Source organism: Dicentrarchus labrax, unplaced genomic scaffold (assembly GCF_905237075.1).
Source record: "Dicentrarchus labrax unplaced genomic scaffold, dlabrax2021, whole genome shotgun sequence".
Taxonomy (NCBI): domain Eukaryota; kingdom Metazoa; phylum Chordata; class Actinopteri; family Moronidae; genus Dicentrarchus; species Dicentrarchus labrax.
This window is the reverse complement of record NW_026136711.1, coordinates 26,123,407-26,145,150: the sequence shown is the minus strand read 5'-3', so window position 1 is coordinate 26,145,150 and position 21,744 is coordinate 26,123,407. Positions and strand designations below refer to the sequence as shown.

Genomic DNA, 21,744 nt, shown 5'->3' with positions numbered 1-21,744 from the left:
ACATTTCAATGAACGCAGCAAAGCATAAAACTGTGAACAAGACACTGGGTTTGTCCTCCCTGCTGGGAAGGGAGCAGTCAGGCAAGGTAAGCCTTACTGAATACTGACAGTTATAATCATATCTGGATCTTTTGTCTTTCTAAGTGCTTACACTTCGCATAAACTCACTGAAGACGGCTCTCAATGTAGGATATAGAGAAGGTAGTAAACATAGAAAACACTAAATTCATATGAAAAGCCTCCCATCTCATTTCCGTAAGTGTATGTGTGTCTGTGCTAGTATGAAGGTCTGCAGAGAGTGTTCTGAGCTTTGCTATGTCAGTAAACATCGCTCTTGCAGCATTATAGCAGAGGCCCCCGCCAGCTGTAATACTGTAGTTCTGAACAGGAGTGGATCAATGAGTTTGGTGGTGCACAAATCATAGGGTCGCACAAGCTTACAAAAAGCTGACAGAAGCCACAGAGCGCGTGCTGGTCTGAGCTAACGCAAATACCCATTCACCTTCTCTGGCAGATTCAGCTGTGCTGGGCTGGCGCCAGGGGGATGTGCATCGTTGCCTAATGTTTTCCCCTGATGGAGCAGAAACATAGTTTGTTTTAGGCCTGTCATGGCCTGTTGGGGCTTTGCTCGATGGTGAGATGCCCTAACACATATTGATAATCATACACTGATGGTAATGGTAATAAACCACCTTTGTCACAGCACTCAGGCATGGGAGAGTAGAATGGATTAGTCCGGGTATTATTTTCCCTTTCTTGGCCATATTTCACTGCTGCTCTGCGAAACACCAAGCCAAACTCATTGCATATTCTGCAAAGCACATATGGTGTTGTATTAAAAATTTGGAGGTAAATCCAGAGTTATGAAGCGGCAGGAGCAGCACTTGGAGGCCCAATGCAGCAAAACAACTTAATGTCAGTCACTAATCTAGTTGCAGGTGTTCAGAAGAGCAGAGCTCAATTAAACCAGATTGGCTTTCACACAGTTATTCAAATTAGTTTAGAATCAAACCGCTCACAAACTAAATATGCTTACCTGGGCAAAATCGCCTTCTCCCCTTCAACTCCCCCACTGCTTCCTTACCAAGACACTGTCAAGATGGGAGGAGCTGAAATAAAAATGAATTTACATTTAAATCAGCCTGGAAGCGGAACAAAAATGTGATCAGGGTCTGTGCTTTTCCCACTGCCTTAATCAAAGTTTTGATGTGATGACACACACCCCGTGAGAAGTTACAAGGCTAGTATCTCCAGAGAGGGCCAAGGTAATAAGTTATTAATGTGCTGCCCATGCTGCAATTAAGCACCAATTAAAACCACAGGTTGTGTGTCTGACATATTACCAGACTCTAAACTCTAGACTTTTAAACCTCTTCCTGGCTTCTGGCTCACTTCTGAGTCTCATGAATTGCATTTCACATTTACTGGTGAGAGTGCAGAAGATTGAAATGGTAGTGGTGTTTAGCACAAAAAGCAATTAAAAGCTTTTTCTATTATTTTAATATGAAGGTTTCTGGCTAAAATAAACCACAATTATTCTAAACATGTCAGGTTCTCTGCTGTGTGTGTGTATCTGTTGATCTGGCAAGCTGCCTAAAAGGACTAAATAAAGTTGCACAAGATTTGATAAAACAACCATATGTGGGAAAAAGTTGTTCCGATTTGGGGTCTATCGGTCATTTTGTAAATTAGATGTCACTTTTTTTGAATGGAAGTATCTAAGATTGGAAGCAAAGTCTTCACTGCTAGTATGATTAGATATTCCTAGAAAGAAAATCATCAGTCTTCTGGTTGACACTGCAAAATGCTGAGCAAGCCTCTGCATCTCAAAACCCAGCAGCTGCTTTGTAAATCTTAATTGCAAGATTTATATATTTCTCTCAAATGTATTGAAGAAAAAAATTGAAGCATGCTGTAGTGGGCGGGTTGAATTAATCACATCACTTAAAAATACTTGCATCCAGATATGCTGTAACAGAAGTGGTGCTGGTGTTGAATTAATTATTGTCTCTGACCTTCATTAGAAAAAACACTGATCAGTAAGATACACTACACAGTATCTTTAGATAGATTCAAATGTAAGCCATCAAAGTACAATAAAAAAAAATATGTTCCCTCTGCCATCACAGCCCAAGTACAGCTGAGGATGAAGTTTGACAACATAGAGCTCAGTATGACAACCTGAATCACCTAAGAAAGGCCAACTTCACTTTTATTCTTGTTGTTTTTTCCCCCATTTTACCCTCCATTCACATTTTCTCTCCCTTTCACCATATACCATTTTTATGTTTTTTTGTCTTTTTTTATCTTGATTTTTCTCTTCGTGTCTGTCTGCCTGTATATCTCTCTCCTTATCACATTCACTGGTCCAGTTGAGAGGAGGATCAGTCAAACTCCATTCACTTCATATCAAATAGGACCTATTCTCCTTCCATATCATCTCTCTCTCTCTCTCTCTCTCTCTCTCTCTCTCTCTCTGTCTCTCTCTGTGTGTGTCTGTCCTTCGGTCTTCCCTATATCAGCAGTCTCCGGTGGACTGAAAGAAGATCAGTCTATCAGTGCAGTACAACCCCCTCTCCCATCCAATCTGACTATTTTTTCTCTTGATGTTATCTTTGTCTCTCTCTTGTTCTGTCTATGTGAATGTTTGTGTGTGCGTTTCTGCCTGTGTTTCTTTCCGTCTCTTTGTGTGGCTCCCTCTGTCTCACCGGTCCAAGAGATGAGGATCAGTCAAATCCAGAGGGAAGTGACCAGCATGTTAACAGAGCCCAAAGCATCCGTTGGAATCGTGGCCAGGGTCGGATGGTCAGTTGAGGCTAAGTGAGCCTGCCACTGTCAACTAGAGGGAGAAAAGGCCCGGTGATCCACTCAGTCAGAAACTCACACCTGAGGTTGCTGACAAATGAGAAGGAAATTAGGGACAGTGGGGCAGTTGAGGCAAAAGAGATGTAAGGTGACACCTAATGAAAGTGTGATGAGTGTCTTTTCGGTAACACTTTACAATGCGGAACACAAAAATAATACTACTTCAGTATGATGACTATACTTTACAGTGCTATGGTGGCTGATTCACAATTAATAAGGAACAACTCATGGTTACATGACCATTCATTAATATAATGTTCTCTAACTCATATCTACTGTATAGTCCTTGATTCAGAGTTATTCAGGAACTACTTATTACGATTCATTAGTTATCAGGTCATTCTAGTTACAACTTTTTGTACAGTGTTACCAAGTGTTATCGTCCATATAAACAACCTCTCATTTTTTATTCAACCTAGAGACACGGTTCACCGTTAATGAAGAGGGTTACTGGTACTATTCTTTTATTGACTTTGCATTAGATGTTTTGCTAAAAAGGGCAAGGTTGTTGGGTATTCTATGTTTGACACTGCATCACACTCAGTTTCTGCCTTTAGTGTGTTACATGGAAACCTTGGACCTCAACCAGCTATACTGATGAAAAGACTCCAAGGGAACATTAATGAGCAATTTTCTGATAATACAAACCCATTACCCTTGCGGCCAACATAATACCAGCAGTTCATTCTGTGAATATAGACCTTGTTGCATTTTCTCAGGAGTAGAGAAATACTGAGCTTTTTTTCCCTCTGGCTATATTAAACTGTGAAGAGATGAAATGATGATCAAAATCAGCCAACAATTAAAAACATTGAAAATTAAAATTTTCAGATTAAGATTGCATTGATTCAATATCACCACACTGCATGATATGGAATGCAAACAAAATATACAATACAAACATCAGAAAAGAATAGCATCTGGCAGGAACCAAGTGTAACAAAAGTAGAACATTCTTCTACACCTACTTTTGTATCATTCAACTCTAATAACAAATGGACAGTTTAAATAATATTCCCCCTACTACTCATCATTATTACATTCTTGCATTCAAACAATTATTATAAAAGACTCTCTGACTATGCAAGCCTTTATATTTAACAGTGGCCTTGGAGATTTCTGCAAACCCAAGTTTCAAATAAACTGTCTGTAATTTCAGTTCTCATACAAAAGATACTTTCAATGTAAACTCCTGTTCAAATTCAGCATAAAGATGATGAAATATTGAAGCTTGCTTTGCCACTTCTGTATGAACTGAATCTTTCAAAGTTTATTCAACAGTCAGTTTCAAGCACCTGATGTTGTCACCTTTTGCTGTGAGATAAGACACACATCCAGTGTCACACATGCATGAAGGGTGGATATTAAAGTACTAACAACTTCTGAACTGTAAATATAAAAGCATCTGTGCATTAGTGTTTAAAGAAAAATTACATTAACACTGTTTGCAATGGACAGTGATCACTGAATATGAAGTATATTCTCAGCTGTCTTTTAGATAAAATGAACACGTATTTCAGTCTACTTGCTCTAAAATGGTTTGACAATTTACATTTCTTTGCCTTGCATCGGCAAGTTTGGAACATGCCATTAAATGTATCCACCTGACCTCGGACAGTGAGCTTGCTCACTGTGGCTAGTAACGGTTGATGGTGACGTGATACTGATGTGTCATTTAGCTTCCACTCTTTTACTACGCATTTACTAATAAGGGCAAAGGTAGCTCATAGTGTAAATTGTTATTTTTAAATTCAAGGATTGGAACAATTCACATTTGGCTTAGGTTAATTGCTGTACCTGTCTGGTTGACAGTTCCAGTCTCATCAAGCTAACCTGAGTCACATCTTTGTGTTCATGTTACTGGACTTAGTTAACATTTTTACTGTTGCCTTAAAAAGGGTGTGACAACTTCACAAAGACTAAATTAGTTGCACTGTCATCTTTGTTGTAGTTCTAACATGTGGAAAAATTGTAGATGGCACCTTTAAAGCGAGTACTCCTTTAAAAATGTTTTACCTTTTAGATTCCCTGCAGTCATTTCTTTTCACAGATCACTGCTTAGTGTGTCAGCTCCTCCTTGTTTCAGTGATGCTTTTTCCACCCACACAGGCTTATCAGTTCTGCTAGAGACAGTAATCAAACCATATATTGTACAGTGTGTGGAGGGGATGTGGGGGGTAACCTGGTAGTTTTTACTGCAGGGCCAGACTAGCTGAAACTCTGACAATAACATATTTTAAGGCCACCTGACATGATAGATGAGACAGTCCACCCTGTAGGATATTACCATTTTTCTGCAGTGCCTCCTTTAGTCCAACTCTCTCTCAGCCCAGTGCTTGAATCCTATAAATACTGAAAGAGTGGCACCCTTTTAAAGTTTGCTCAATTTGAGCACTTGTCTTGACAGCAAATTTTTGTTGTTCTTTTTTTTCTCCCTTGCAGACGCCACAGTTTGCATTGGAGCTGGTTTTGTGACAGGGACACATTCATCATGTAATAAAGTGATGCAAGCTGTTACAAAATGCCAAAATGAAACTCAGCGACTGTGGGTCCTGTACAGTAGTGAAGAGGAATTGTAGCTATTTCAGGGTTGTTCTTTGGTTTCATGGCCAATGATGTCCTGTTAGACACGAATGATTAACCCTTACTGATACCAGTTGAGTGTGTATGTGTGTGGTGAGAGATAATTTATATTTGTTTTAATGTTGATGATTGTTTTCCCATATATTAGTTTGTTGAGATTTCTACAGAACAGCAACCCTAGTTGTGAGCTTTTCTACATATGCATATCTTGTAGCAGCATTACAAGTTCACGTTAATCATGTCTGCTAAGCTTAATATTCTCAGCCTAATGCAGGCACATTAAAAAAATAAATAATTACAGAACGTGCGGCTCACCTTGATGGCCTTTCTTACATTATAGTGTGTGTAAAAATTAAACAAGAACATGCTTCAAGATTCACATACGTTTTATTCCATTTGAGCAAGTTGCAAGCATAACTATCAAATCATTTATCTGTATTTTCTTTTACAGTGTTTTACTGCCACCTATTGTTAAGGCACAGGACAACTATTACTTACACAAAGAGGCTTGAACAAATGAAAGGGTCAAAGTAGATATTTGACTAAATAATTTAGCATTAAAAACTATAACCCATAATATTTTCTTTGACATGTTATAGATCCTTGGTACAAGCAAAGCATTTTTAAAACATAACTAGTATGGCTAAAGCAGCAAATGTTAAAGCTTCCATGAACTACAAGTCAATACAGTGTGACAAAATTATGATAGAATTGAGCAAAGTGGATATTTGTTAATAGAAGTGTCTCAGATTATTGCTCTAATACTAAGTAGATCTGTATTTTCAATAGAGGATTTCGAGAGTCAATTTCATGCAAGAAGATTTTCATAAACAGTGCTCTGTCCCATCCATCTCCTAAGTGATGCACTTTATTGATGCAAAGTGAAATAGGCAGCTGCATTATCTCCCTTTATTTACCCTGTGTACAGTAATTTTTGGTTCCTGCAAGTTCGGCACAACTTCAAGTGGTCATTACTGTAAAATCATAACCTATTGCCACTCATAGGTACTGCCTCCAACAGATGGGACTGGCAAGGCAACAACAGACCTCTCTCAGGTGGCTGTTAGAGGTCAAGTTGACCAAAGTTTACAAAGTTGTTGGCTTCAGACCAAGCAGGGTGCCGTGACCCATCCATCTCAGAGGCGACTTGATTGTTACTTTCCAATCTGTGATTGGCCCCACCAATAGTAGCATCACAATCAGTGCAGCGTCGACTCACCGTAGCACCTCCACACTCTGTTATAAGGTAGACATGGCCATTAGGACATTTGTACCAGTGCCCAGGTGGCATTTTCATAGCCGAGACGATCATCTTTCTCTCCTCCTCAGTGATCCCCAAGCCTGTGGATGGAACCTTGTTGTCTAGGTCCTTCATGGCTTCTTTGACTCTGAGTTCATCTTCTTCCGTGAATTGGCCAGACCTTTCCAAAAGCTCTCTTATTGTTTGTACCTCAGACTGAATTTTGGCACTTTGTCCTCTCTTGTTTGCCATATCACAACGGGCACTGAGTTCAGTCAGGTGAGAGAGTCTCTGTAGCTCTCTCTGCAAATCAAAGACCTGCTGGTCTGTGAATCTTTGGTGGCCATTCGTGAGCCAGCACACAAACTCATCAACATACTTTCGCAATTGTTGTCTTTGCATCAATGACACTTTTTCACTTTGGATCTTCTTAAGCTTTTCAACTCTTACTAGGAAATCCATCTTGTTTTCCAAGACCCACAGATCATTTGCTGTGAGATACGTTTTTCCCAGTCGGACCTTGATATACATATATTCATCTTGCTGATCCATTTTATAGGTGAGAAGGTTGTCCTTCCATTGATCTTGAAGGTTCTTCCTGTATGCTTCAATGTCTGCCTGACGTCCATTTATCTTCACCTTTACCATCTCTATCTCAGCTAGACTGTTGTTGATGTGAGATCCATAGCGTAGATTTTTGCGGATTGGAGTTCGACACTTTGGACATTCCTTCAGTTTTATGGCAACCTGCTCTCCTTCATTTCCCTGTTGGTTGTCATCCATCGCCATGTATGTGTCCATGGCTGTGTATTCAATGATGTGCCCACAGTCCTCTAGCTCAATGAAGTAAGCCTCAGGGTCATCCTCTGTGCCGAAGAAAATCTCTGTGACCTCATTGTGATGACAGATGCGACATTTTTTAGGACATTTGTCTCCACACAGACCTATGCATGGATGGCCGCAATCCAGGGTCTTGGCACAGGGTTGGGTGCATGGTGGACGATCACATGGCTCATGGCAAAGTTTACTGCAGCTTTGATGAGGGCACTGCGAAGCGCAGGGCTCAATGCATGGAGCACAGGGCTGTCCACATGGCTTCATACACTTGCTGTGGATGCAGCAGTTCTCACATGGTCTCAGACAGGGGGGGCAATCACGAGTGCAAGGCTCCCTGCACTTGTGAGAGCAAACCAGGAGACGCTCACACTGGTGAAAACATGGGAAATGGAACCTTCCCTGATAACACTTGCCACAGTTACCACGACACGCATGGCCACATTTTAGCTGATGCTTACAAGGGGTCCTACATTCAGGCCCCTCTATTTGTGTTTTGTAAAAGCAAGCATCTTGCTGGCTGTGGCCGCACCTTAGTTTTAAGTTGACCTTCACTTTGCACTTAATGGTGCATGGTTCTCCACAAACTGAATCACATGGATGTTCACAGTGAAGCAACTTCTGGCAAGGCTCCTGGCACGTAAAGGTCTTCGGGTCCTGGTGGCAAGGAACCATCTGCGTGTGTTGACACTGGGGTATGATCTTCTCAACCTTAACTGCACATTTCTCTGGACATGCTCTGTGGCACACAAGTGTGCACCTGTGTCCCAGTTTGCATAAAATCTTCTGGCACTTCTTGACACACTTGTACTTCTTGTGTTCAGGGTCGTAGGGGTGGCAGACACTTGAGCAAACATGGCCACAATCCAAACGGAAGTTGCAAGGCTGGGTGCAGCCACCCTCAGGCGCTTGTTTAAAATCTTCAGCACATGACGCTCTTATCTGTCGATCTGGATGATTCTGACAGCACAGAGTCAGAGCATCCCCAATCTGGTTCTTCTCCCTCAAGGTGTAGAAGATGTTGCTCCACAGTTTGACCTGTCCTAGCATTGCACTGTTGCCAATACAGTAAAGACCTTTCTTGGCACGAGACAAGGCTACACAGACACGATTGGGAATGTTCAGAAAACCAACTTTACGCTGCTGGTTGCTGCGGACCAGAGACAACAAGACGATGTCATTCTCCTCTCCCTGGTACTTGTCCACCACGTGAACTTTGACCCCTGTGAACTCGCTAGCAGGCATAAGTTTGCGCAGACAGTGAAGCTGGCCAGTATAGGTTGTGAGGATGGTAATTTGCTCTGGTTTGTAGTCTTGAAAGAGAAGATAGCGACAAAGAGCGACTACAAACATTGCCTCATGCCGGTTTTGATGGCTTCTACCATCTTTGATCTCTTCTTCTGGGTGGTTGTGCTCCACGAAGAATAAATTGGTATTAAGGCCCTGTAAGACAGCATTTAATAAAAACATATTCTATGTTATTCTTTGATATTTATCATATGCTTTTGGATTCAATATTCTTAATCTTGCATGCAAGATCCACACAGGGAAGTAAACAGATATGAGAGCAAATAAGACATGCACCTTGATGTTGTCATAGTCAAAAACAGAGGGATGGTTTTCCAGCTCTGAGTAGATGTGTGGGGTCAGTAGACAGGCAATTTCTGGCCTCATACGATGCTGAAAAACAAACCAAAACAGACACATTACAAAAACAGGCAATCACATGGATACAGATGCATGCATGCACCTATAAACATACACACAAACATCAATTCAAGTATAATGTTTTTAATTTTTTTGCATCATCTGAACATGTACATGTTACTGATAGATAGATGTTACGATAAGGTGAACGGTTGCAGAAATACAAACCTGGTAGTTGAGTCTGACAAAAGGAAGTCCCATCTTCACAAGCCTCTCAAACATGGACATCTCCAGGTGGAAGTTCTTAGCAAGTTCGTATACTGTGGCACTGGGGCGCAGCTAAAAGAAAAATCACATTTTCATCATATGCTCTTCAGTTTTTATGAATTATTGAAAAGTAAAAAATAATTAGAACCTGGGGTCTTGTGACCCTAACATAGAGGCTTTTAGGGCTAGAAAATATGCTTTTATAATTAATATAATATTCTAATGCAGGTTTGGTCATCTTTCTAAAGCGTTTGTAATGTTTGGAGCTCATATGATATGCACATGTACCCGAAACATGATTGTGCAACTTACGTATAATATGGCAGGTTTACTGCTTATATTAGCATATTTGAGTATATATAAGAGCCCAAGATCAGGTTAACAATAGAGGGATGTCTTTCATGGTCGCATGCATGTGTTGATCAGGCCATTTGCAGTTATGTAAATGCTATTGAACATTTATTACACAGTTCCTAGACACAGGTAGAAGCAACCATTTATACAGAAGCAAGCCTATAAGGGATAAACAATATTCTGCCATGGGTTTCAGTTTTAGAGTGACTGGATGGGAATATAGAATGTATGCAAATGCCCTCTAACTTTCTTTTGCTGTCCTGTTAAGTTTTTCACTGTTTTTCCTGTATGTGTGTGTGTGTGTGTGATGTGTGTGTGTGTGTGTGTGTGTGTGTGTGTGTGTGTGTGTGTGTGTGTGTGTGTGTGTGTGTGTGTGTGTGTGTGTGTGTGTGTGTGTGTGTATACCTACTTTAGCTAGGACAGAGTGTGATTGTGCATGTATGTGGGAGGGGTGTGGGGGAGGCAAGACAAATTCTAGTATAAATGTGAAGCATTGTGTTCTGCTCGACTCAACACCAAACCTGTGATTAATGAACAGCACAACAATGCCAAAGCTTATTTTACTCAGAAAGTGTGATCCATCCACCTCCATTACATGCACAGATTCAAGTTTGGGCTCCACAAAAACAAAAGCTCTGAACACTTGTTCATAGAGTCAAATGGCTTCAAACCCATGAAATAAACAGATTAACTCATATTTGCGCAATCAGAAAACGTCATCTTGTTTTCCTTTATACGTTTTCTTTTGTGTGTGTGTGTTTTTTTTTTTACCACACCTGTGCTAATTTAATTATCCAGTAGTTTAAATTGATAAATCAGAGATATTTTAATATTGATTTATTTTGCACTTGTAGTCAACATGTCTGGCACATTAAATTATGGCCACTGGTGTAAAACAATGAAGGGAGCCTGAGGCGCATTTGTAAATTACATTTATATTAATCTGATCTACCTGATGTATAAAAATTATCATGGATTTGCAAGCCCAAGTTACAATAAAATTAATTTTGAAGTCAAACTCTATTTTAAGTTTAATTCTTATACTTGTTAAACTTTCAGTACAATTGAAGTCAGGTTTGTTTGTATAGTCAAATGTGTGCATCAATTCATGCATAAACATAGTACAACGAGCAAATATTAGGAGAAGAGCAGACAGAAGTTTCCCAGCAAGATGAGACCAGGACAGAATATTGAGATGTGTGAGAGAATTGTGTGTAGTTGTGATTGCATACTGCAGATTGCTAGACAGGCTGCCTGGCCATATGTCCTTGGCAGGCCCTGACAAGTTGTTGTAATAGTCAAATGATGTCCAGCATATCACTCCTCACTCTTCTCTTCTCTATCTCTTGTAATGGTTGGCATGGAATGTTTTTATTTTTGCTATTTCCCTGAAGGCAACACACACAACCATACCGACAACCACACAAATACACAAAATCTCTCATGACAGGTTGTCCTTTAAATTTTCACCTAGGCATGTAAATTGGGCAATTTCAGTCCGAGAATGATGATTTATTCAAATACACCAGCGCACAAACTGTCATGCAGAGTTAAATGAGATGCCACCAATAGTTTTAGGAATCATTGCCCGATCTGTCTATTTGTGTGGGTTCCTACTTGTTGGTGGTCTCCGATGAGGATGAGGTGTTGGCATGCTTCGCTCAGTGTGGTGATCGTGTGGGCCTCAAGAACCTCTGCAGCCTCTTCTACTATCACCAGACGTGGACGCACTTCCTGCAGAACTTTACGGAACTTGGCCGCCCCTGTTGTTGTCATGCCAATAACCTAAATGGACAGTGCATGTGTTTATTTACACATGATTCATTCTATTACCACATATGATCATTTAAGTTTTGACTAAACAAGGATCTACTTTAGGAGGAAATATCCTTCACACTATTTATTACTGCAAATTTCTGTACCGTGGCTTCTTTGAGGAGGCAAAGGTTCTCATGGCGTTTTACATCAGCCAATCTGTCCACTGTGTTCTGATAGGCCTGCTCAGACTCGAAGACTTTGGCGCAAAGTTCTGCCCTGTAGCGCGCCACCCACAACCTGAAGAAACAAAACAAACTAATAATATTAAAACATTGTGACAACTGATTCAATTATATGAAAGCCTCTAAGACCTCTAAGACTCTCATGATTTGCTCTTCATCTGGAAGTATATGTCTGTCTTAGAAGAAAATGGCTCTATTTGTTAGTTTCAATGATAATTAAGATTATGTAAACAGGAGTCCTTACAGTCCTGTTTTCACAGTAATAGAAGTTACGTCTTGGCTCTCTGAGGTGAGAAGTATCCTCTGGGATACATTTTCCTGATGATTAGTTGACTTAATTATACACACTGGGAATAGACTACTTCTACCAGACTAAGGCTGCTTGGGGGGTGAGAGGCAGCATAGGAAAAGAAGGAAGACAAAGACAAAGAAGTATGGAAAGAGGACAGAAATGTAAGAAAGGTACTAGGAGGTACATAGTTAGTGAACAAAGGAAAAAAAATGAAACAGATGTAGACCTACCGATAGAGTCTCCATCTGTTTGGCAGGCTCAGGGTCCAAATATCCAAGACAGCATGTTCCTCAAGTTCAGTCATAGTCGAGCTCTTCCTCACCTCTTTCCTGATTTTGCTCTTCATCTTTTTCTTCTGTTTGCGCTGTATCTGTAAAGATCAGAACAGGGTCAGCATTTAACTTTAGACCCTAATTTCTTTTAATAGTTTAAATACGAACTAATCTGGTCGCACTTTTGTTTCTCTGTAATTGAAACAGAACGGGGCATTCTCTTGGTCTGTTTCAAAACCAACATTAAAAGGGTGAAGAGGCAACAGCATTGACACAGAGGTACTGTAGATAGCTACAGTATGTTCTGGGTAAAGTATGACTGTCTGGAACATAGTAAAGATATGAATCAGTGACAGAGAAGCAGATTATAGTGCATGGGAGGTTTAAGAAGTTTTCATGGATGTTTGAAGTTTCTTTCTGTGACTCTGCTGTGAATTTAAACTGATTCTCCTGTGGAAACCAGCAAGCTACAATCTTTTCAAAGCAGCTTTTCAGGATAGTTGGTGAGTATTTGGTACTCAAAAGTAACAGTCCTACTCAGTTTCTCAGGCTATTCCAATGATGAACACTCGATGGCAATAGTGTGCAAAGACATAAAACAATGTGGCAACAAAAGTACGTAAGATAAAGACTGCTAGCAAGCAAACATGGATACATATAATGTAAACTCTACAGGGTACCTTGAAGTTTACAGTGCAACACCTGTACATTTATGGATCTACTTGAAAGCTTTTAGATTTACTGTAAGCAGGGGCATATATGTACTGCTCTCAAACCGTACTTTAGCTCTAAATGTCTGAATCTGTCTGAATAGGGATTGCAAAAATGTTAAACTCACTCCAATCTCTACATGAAACTTCTCTTAATTTTACCTCAAATCCTTCCTCGCTCTGCTCAGCCCGTATTTCAGATTTATCCAAGTTCATTGCCAGCATTAGTTCTTCGACTTCTCTGACAACCTCCTGAGTGTCTCCCTTGTTTCTTCTATCTCTATCTCTTCTTCCAGCTCTGGGACCAATGTTGTCTTCAATAATCCGCTCCGCCTGGATAAGATCTGCTTCCTCTGCGATTTCAATGAGGTCCTCTTCTTCTTCTGCTTCCTCTGCTTCTATATCTAACACATTGCAGTAAGAATCAGTATGAGAATGATTTCATTCACCAGCACAATAAATGTACTGAGTTTTAGGACATTGACAACTTATAAAGTAGCATGGAGCGTAATACCACACAAGAAAATGTGCTAAAATACAGAAAAACAAAATAACAAGTGAGTTAAGAGACAGACCATATCAGTCAGCTTCATGATTTATAGAGCCTTCAGAAATGGTGTACCTGAACGGGGTGGTGGATTATTTATTATTGCTAGCTGCAAAATCCAGCTGGAGCTGTGTAGAGTTTAGACTTTGATAGTTATTTTGCCATTTTTGGAGCTCTTAAGTATTCATTTCAGCTGGTTTGCAGACTGCTAAACAAGGGCTACCTTGTTTAGCAGCTGGTGTTCAGACAAACAGCTGTGGACTGGGAGTAAAACTATAATGACAGAATTCAGTTTAATTTTAAAAAGTAAATTTGAAACTAATATTTGTCAGGAGAATTCAAGCTTTATCCAATTGCACCACAATCATAACAAATGCAATAAAAGACAACAAATAACTGTTAACCGGGGTAGATTCCAGAAAACAGGCTACAAAAAGCAGGGCTTATTGCAAAAAGCCTAACTTCAGTTGCAATGAACACTGAGGTGCTAAGCAAACACGGATCACATCAATTTAATATGAAGAAGGGCAATTAGAGAGAGAGCTGCTCCTCACTAAGGTTGTATTTTCCATTTCAGCACACATTTTATCACAAATTAGGTTATATCAAATGAACAGTTCAGTTGAATTATTATAAATTAAGTCCATTTGCAATTCTGTCTCAGCCATTTAAATCAATCTGTAATGGAGTGCCATTAAAATCAGTACAGGTCTTATGTGTCTGCTGGTTGATAATGCATTTGACTTCATTACTTCTTTAATGCAGTAGTCAATATCATTTCCATTGCAATCCAACAATAGTGAGGTGAAATGACTTTACAAAAACAACAGTAGATCTTCTGTTATCACTTCTGTATTATGAACATGCAGACAGTTACAATACAAATGTATCTTTACCACCTGTGTAAGGGGTTTGTTAAAATAATTAGAAAATTAACTAAATTAGAAAAAGGCATTTGTGGAGGGAATGTTGTTAAATTCAAGCTAACATAGTTGTAGTTTTGAGGCGCTGTTTATACACTATCAGTGAAAAGAAGCTGGATCCTCTTACACCGTTTCAGTCAAGCACCACTTACAGTTTAAGCCTTACCTTCATTTCCATTTGCATTCTCTGTCTCCCTCTGCAGGAAGGTGGTGGAACCCAAACCCAACCAATCCATCATCAAACTGGGCTTCTTCTCAGTCCAGATCTCAAAACCATCCTGTGTCTGCAAATTATTTCATAAACACGAACGGATGAGTTTGTTACCTAATTTATTATGTCTCGCTCAGGTTACATAAATACATGAAATGTGTATTTTTCATTCAGTATGACTCACAGGTGGTTGGTGCAGACTGTCCCAGTGTCTGCCCAAAATGTACTTCTGTAAGAAGTATTCACGTAGGACACCTTTCAGAGAACACTCCAGCCTCATACTGTGCATCTCGATTCCCCTCTCCTCCTGACACAGCTGCTTGTAAATCTGTTAAACAGGTCATGAACACTACAGCGATTAGGTGGAGAAATTAAATAAGAATGTGTGTGATATAATGCAGTAAAGTGATGAGTATAACCAGCTAAATTATTTGGAATTATTCAAATCTATTATATTCTTTTGTACATTCTCACATTTTGCTTTGCATGAAAATAAAGTGGGGAAGCAACTTGAAACATAAAGTTAACTTGTAAGAGTCACATCGTAGGTCAGTCAGCATGAGCTCACCTCATTAAATGCATTACGCAGGTGAGACGGCAGCGAACGTTTGAAGTTAGCCGAGTGGGTCAGCTCCCTTAGATTGAAACGCTTCAGGATCTCACTGTTGCTGCGGCCCCCCACTCTCACTATGCCGTCTTTCAGAAATTTATGAATACCTTATATGCAGAGACAAACCAAATGCACATCACATCCAGCACAACAGAAAGCTTATTTGTTTTTAACATTGTCCATTTAAGGCCACCAAGCAGGAGTTTGTAAAGACAAATAATCAAAAGAAACTTGAAGTCAATGTTTGTGACCCTTTAACAAACATTTCAGCACATTAACAAATACAGCTCAGAAGAATTGTTGTTTGAATTAGAAATATATGACATTGACAAGAGGCCATGTTTTTAAATCCCAAACCACAAAATGAATCTGATATTATTATGAATCACTGCTTACCCTCAAGGAACTGATCCAGGGCATGGTTGGTGTAACACACTACCAGCATTGGAACTGTGTCCAATTTACTTCTCCAAAGTTCCTGATTGGTCAACAGAGCCTGAGCAATCTTAAGGCCAACGTAGGTTTTTCCTGAGAAAATGAAAGAAACAGAGTAGCCTCATTTTAGAAGGGAAATTCTTTGGATTTTGTTTTTCCGCAAATGTGGGAAATAAACGCTACACTTTTCATTCACAAATGAAGTCATCCTTCCAACAATGCCTTTTCAATGTCTCACCAGTGCCAGGAGGTCCCTGTATGATGGCCAGCTCCTTCGTCAGGGCCAGCTGGAAGGCTTGCATTTGAGACTCATCCAGCCCCAGCTCCTCCATTCCTGGCCAGGCCTTTTCGTCCCGGCTGTGAAAGGGCCGTATGTGGTCCTTGTAGTCAGGGTCAGCAATGGATGACAGGTCATAAGTATCTCTTCTTCGCAGATAAGCTGGGGGATGCACGTCTGTGCTGCACTCCACTATGTACCTGGAAGAATTAGGATTAGGTAGGATTACATCTTTTAGCTTTTACTATCTGTGTAATAGGAGGATATGGAGACTTATCATTAATAGATTCTTATTAATATCTTCTTATTTCAAAGGTTTTTTTAAAAAGGTTCCAATTAAAAACCTACAGTACAATCCACTGCAATAAACATGTAAAAGCATAATTTGCTTTCATCATTAAAGTGAGCCTACAGCTGCCATTGTGGCTACAAAAACACTTACAAAATAATGATAAATGTTAAAACATAAGGTAATACTAGCACTAGTAGAGTCCTACAGTTGCTCAACTGACTCAATAATGTTGAATCACACAGCAATATCTATCTAAAGTTGGCTACTAAGCTACACTGTTTGCACCACAATACTGACCCAAATCAGTATCTACCATTGACAAAAACATACATTTTATGTACAAAAGGGTGACTAGGCTACACTGTGTGAATATGTGGCTGATAACTCCCATGGTGCAGTTTTGAAGTAAAAACAGTTTAAAGTTGTTTCAGGTATTCACAGGAGAGAAGTCTGGGAGACAGATGGCCAACAAAATGTCTCATCTAAGACATTACTTTGTGGTATCTATGAAGGGCACTGGGACTGCAGACAACCAAACTTTTGAACTCAACCATGCGTGGCAGCTTTTTGGGAATAGCATAGCGGTATGATTAACTCATGCCAATTAAAAACGTGATTGCTGAACTCGCTTTATACCGTTTCTCCCCCAAACGCCCTTTGAAAAATCTACATGTGAGCTTGTTTTGAAAGTGCTGTGGGATTATGTAAAAACTATGACCTTCATGGTAAAATGTAAAACTTCAAAGCACACAAACACACATTCTTACCTCTGAAAGGGCAGACTGTCCTCCTCTTGCTCCTGTAGGCCATCTAGAACGTAACGATAGGCCTCAAAGTAGGCAGTAGTCTCAACCATCAGGAACAACTGATCTTTCTGTGAGATAAATCAAGTTTAGTTCTTTGTTTATCTGTTAAAATCTATAAAACCATGAACCCTGCACCTATCCATTAGAGCTGCAATAGTTATACTGAAAGCTGGTTTTAATATTTTGTCATATGCATTCTTTTCTTATCAACAACTGCACATCATTTACTGCCCCACCTGAATTCCAGCCAACATCAATCTGCTTTCTTCAGTAAAGCTAATCTGGACCTGTCCCTTCTGCAGGTCTTTGGGATCCCGATCTGACACTGTGGCAAACAAAAATGTCTCAAAATTGTCAGAAGACAGGCAGACCAGGGAACCGTAGATCAGCCTCTTGGAGTTCTGCCAGCGCACAAACTGTAGGAAAGACGGAGGAAGTATTATTGGTGTACGTGTTAATATTTGTCTTCCCAATACTGAATGTAATAAACATCTAAATCAATTCAGAGGCTAACCATAAGTGGCTGAATGTCGAACTGGACGATGTAGGCAAGGCCAGTGTGTGTGCATTTGGGCACCACCAGTCTTGTGTCACAATATACTCTGATATCGTCAAAGCGTTTCTTCTTCAGCGGATTGTCATTTCTTCCCATGGCCATTTGGTTCCAAAGCAATTGCTGGATCCCCTCACGGAGTGGCCGCACAAAGTCCTCTCTCAGCAGCCGGAAGTGCGTGTCAAGGTAGATGTGGGTGTTTGTGTAGCGCTGAGAGGTGAGGTTAGGTCTAAGGAAGGGCCTGGCGGCCTGGTGGAGCTCCTCATGAGTTGGGTATATGGGTATGGTCCTGTAATCTTGCTGGTCTTCTTCACCTGGATTAGAAATAGTAGGACTTTTCAGTTACTCACATTTCTATAAAACTGTGTGGTAATTTTAAAAACAACCTAAAATATTTTCTGGTTATTTTTCAGTGTTGGTTTTTAGGGCAGGGTAAGGCATGTCAGTAAAAATATCTAAGAATACCATTACCTGGATTATCAACTCCTGGGGTTAGGAGGGCATAAGTGTCCTTGTCTGAGCGCAGGGTACCCTCCCTGGATTTCTCCTGAAGGTGCCTGATCAGGACATGAAGACCCTCCACACTCTCCTCAACTTGAGGTTGGATTTCCACTCCTGATGTTTTCAGGCTGTTGATGGAGGCTTGGAGCTGCGTCAGTAGCAACCTCACTACCTGGACAGAGCTAGCAGGGAATATGCTGAGGACCTAATAAGCAGATATTGATGATAGTTAGTCAATATATACATTTTTAATGACTAATTGGAATTGTTAACAGAAATAAGCAGGGTCTCAGGGTCTACTCAGTTATGTCAGTGTAAACTCACTGAGTTACACTCACTGTGTATTTGTCCATGTATTCCTTCCCTTATCCTTTAATTATATATACAGACTAATTGGTTTCTTTGTTCATTCTTTCCTATATTTACCTCTGACAGAATAGCCAGGATGTTTTCCAGATGTTGTGGGTATTGTGCTCTGCGCTCAGCATTGAACTCTGACTCCATGCCCACAAGATAGAAGGGCAGGACGGCGCGGAAGAACCCTGAATCTTTTATGATGCCGGCCAGGTGCTGCAGGGTGCCTCTGTCTGTCCGTGCTTTGAAGGCTTTACTCAGCACCAGGCAGAGGAGTTCGACAAGGTCCTTCCTCATTGTTGTCTCATTTAGGACATCTCGTAGGGCGGGTTTAGCGGACAGGGTGATGGCCACTACAGATGGGTCTTTTTGAGAGAGTTCTTCCAGTGTTTTATAGCCCAGTCCGTTGCCCTGTGGCGCCCCAACTCTGCCTGTGGAATTAGATCTTCCTCCATTCCTCTCTTGTCTGTCTCTCACACCATCTCTTCTTTCACCCCCTCTACCTCCTCTTCTATCCACACTATATCCTCCTCTCCTTACACCCATTTCTGCCATCCCCCTTCTCGCCCCTTCTCTTTCATCTGCAGCATGCTCTCCAATTCTTCCCACATCCCCTCTCTCTGCCCTTTCACCTCCATTTCCGCCTCTCCCCCTCCATCCTCCTCTTCCTCCTCCTCCTCCTCCTCCTCCTCCTCCTCCTCCTCCTCTCGGTCTGGCTCCTCCTCCCTGTCTTCCTGCATCTCTGGTGCCCCCTCTGCCTGCACCTGCTGCTCCTCCTCCTCTTCCTCCTCTACCTCTCCATTGTGCCCCTTCACCTCTTGCTTCATCCCTGCCTTCTCTTGCTGCACCTCTTTCACCCCCTCTACCTGGGTCTCCTCCTCTTCCTCTGCCTCTCCCACGCATCCCATCACCTACTCCTCCTCCTCCTTCTCCTCTACCCGTGTCTTCCCTTTCAGCTTGACCACCCCCACAACTTTGTGCTCTTCTTCTGGCCTGTGCACCTCCTCGTCCTCTCCATCCACCTGCATTTTCATTTTGGCCAGTATCTGGGGGGTAAAACATTCATATACTAAGACCTTGAAAATTAATGTATTTTTCTGAATTGCCTCATACTGTGTAATTACCATTATGCCGTCCTCTTCTCCCCGTTATTAACGTGAGTCTTTCCATTGGTAACGCTGCTGATTTCTGAGTGGCAAGAAATTAGACAGTGGAAGTGAAAAAACATTTGAGCATGATTACACAAGAATTTGAAAGATACTTAATGTATGTATGAGCCCATAAAAACCCCTTTTAAAAGACGTACTTTCACTATTATGATAATTATCAGCGTTATCAGTATTTTGCAAGGTCAGAGGAGTGCTGGAGTCAGATAAAAAGGGATGATCTCATTGTTTATAGTTTCAAGGGAAATGAAAGCTTGCCTGTCCCTTCCTTTAAAAGATAAAAGTTTTTGTTTGATATGTATTTGAATGCCCATAGCAATCAATAGATGCACACTAGATTTGAACTATTCTGGGACTTTAATTGTTGGCATACTATGTGACTATGTGTTTATTTCAAATGCATTTTTTATTACAATGTTGTTTAGAGTTTCCTTTGCTTGCTATTGCAGTGACTTAACCCAAATGAAGAGTGTGCCCTCTACTGGATGCATGAAGGACTTGCATGTAAGTGTAGGTTTCTGTTCACCAGAAATCGGATGAGAGCTTTCAACCACAAACCCTGTTTGTTCGGATCTGCTGAAACACCCTAAGGCGTAACAGATAAAATGATACTGCAGTTCATTTGCAAAGCCTTTTATTTGTTATAATACACCATACTCCACAATAATTATATACATTTCTTAGACTGACAGGACATTTTTGATTATCAGTCTCATTCTTTCATCATTCCCAGTCCTATATTTTATTCATAAACTATTTCCCAGTAATTTAGCCAGCTGACTCTAACTTCCACCCTCTTTCCAAAACGCAACATAAAGAAAAGAAAGAAGGAAAGAAAGAACTTACCAAGACTGAAATCCACTTGACATTAATCTTTCAACCATCATGAAGCTTTACAAAGCAAGGCAGGCCCGTTTGCTATTAATACACCATCTATCCTTCTCAGTCGGCAGTCTGTGTCTCAGGTTTCCTGCTGCTCACACTGCTCGGCTCAGGAAGCTGCTGGCTCATTTAAATACTCCGTCATTTTCGTTTTCGTTTCTTCAGAAGCAACAAACACACCACACCGATCAGTCAGCGTGCACTATGTTTGGGCTGTGACTCACACAGACACATGATTATCGTCTATGCACACAACAAATTATGCGCAATTAGCCTACTGCTCAGTATCTATGGCTTATTCACCAGCAGGCTACAGTGCATGTGTGGCCGGATACTGAGTTTTGTCATCCAACTATATTTGAGGTATACCGGAATAAGCGCTCAGATATTTTACATCATATATCAGTGGGAAAATAAAATATATAAAGTAAAATGATTTGATCAATAAGAGTATGATAGTATTATCAGTTAAACGTACTGGAATTATTAAAGGATGATGCATTAACGTGTTTTCTAATTCAAGTTTAACTAGACACTGCTGCAGCACATACAAGGAGGTTGAAAAAAAAAAAGCCCTGCCTTGTTTTCATTAATTAGTAACTCTTTGCCATCAAGTTAGAACATGCAGAATATCTCACGTCTTGATCTTGATGTGGCTTGTTCTTGTTTCGAGAAAACACAACTCGATCACATTATAAAACAGGTCTTTAGAAACAAAGTCAGCACAATTCATAGAAAACACTGGTGCCTCTGAACACTACTTCTTTATATTTCTTAAATTTTCTTTTGTTGCTTTTGATTGACAACTCGAAGATGTCTTCCGATCAATTAATTAATCAGCCGGGGAGGGGGTCCTGTTTGCCAGCTTCTCACCCATTAGGTGGCATTGCTTTCTTCAAAAATAAAAAAAATAAATAAAACTGGCATTAACAAAAACATAGTACAATATTTGAATGTACAATGTATTAGGTCACAGTAGAAGTAGTCCAATTAAAAAGGAGAAAAGTGCAAATAATTTAGGTGAATAACTAAATGAACTTGGTGACTTCCTCATTCGCTAAACACAGCCTCCTCTTCCTCCTCCTCCTCCTCCTCCTCCTCCTCACCTCACCTCCTCCCATCA

General features: G+C 40.5%; 1 protein-coding gene across 1 annotated transcript; it reads right to left on the bottom strand.

The window, feature by feature from the left end:
* Window positions 1-5,816: 5,816 nt before the first annotated feature.
* On the bottom strand, window positions 5,817-19,241 carry znfx1 (zinc finger, NFX1-type containing 1). Its single transcript, XM_051413616.1, has 17 exons — window positions 18,646-19,241; window positions 18,190-18,424; window positions 17,680-18,032; window positions 17,402-17,581; window positions 17,127-17,233; window positions 16,029-16,267; window positions 15,752-15,883; window positions 15,314-15,462; window positions 14,930-15,073; window positions 14,701-14,818; window positions 13,227-13,468; window positions 12,313-12,452; window positions 11,713-11,845; window positions 11,408-11,575; window positions 9,398-9,508; window positions 9,107-9,202; window positions 5,817-8,965 (listed from the first exon to the last, which is right to left on the bottom strand). Exons 1-17 carry the CDS (start codon window positions 19,126-19,128, stop codon window positions 6,512-6,514), a joined length of 5,484 nt encoding a protein of 1,827 aa, XP_051269576.1. The 5' UTR covers window positions 19,129-19,241; the 3' UTR covers window positions 5,817-6,511.
* Window positions 19,242-21,744: the final 2,503 nt, after the last annotated feature.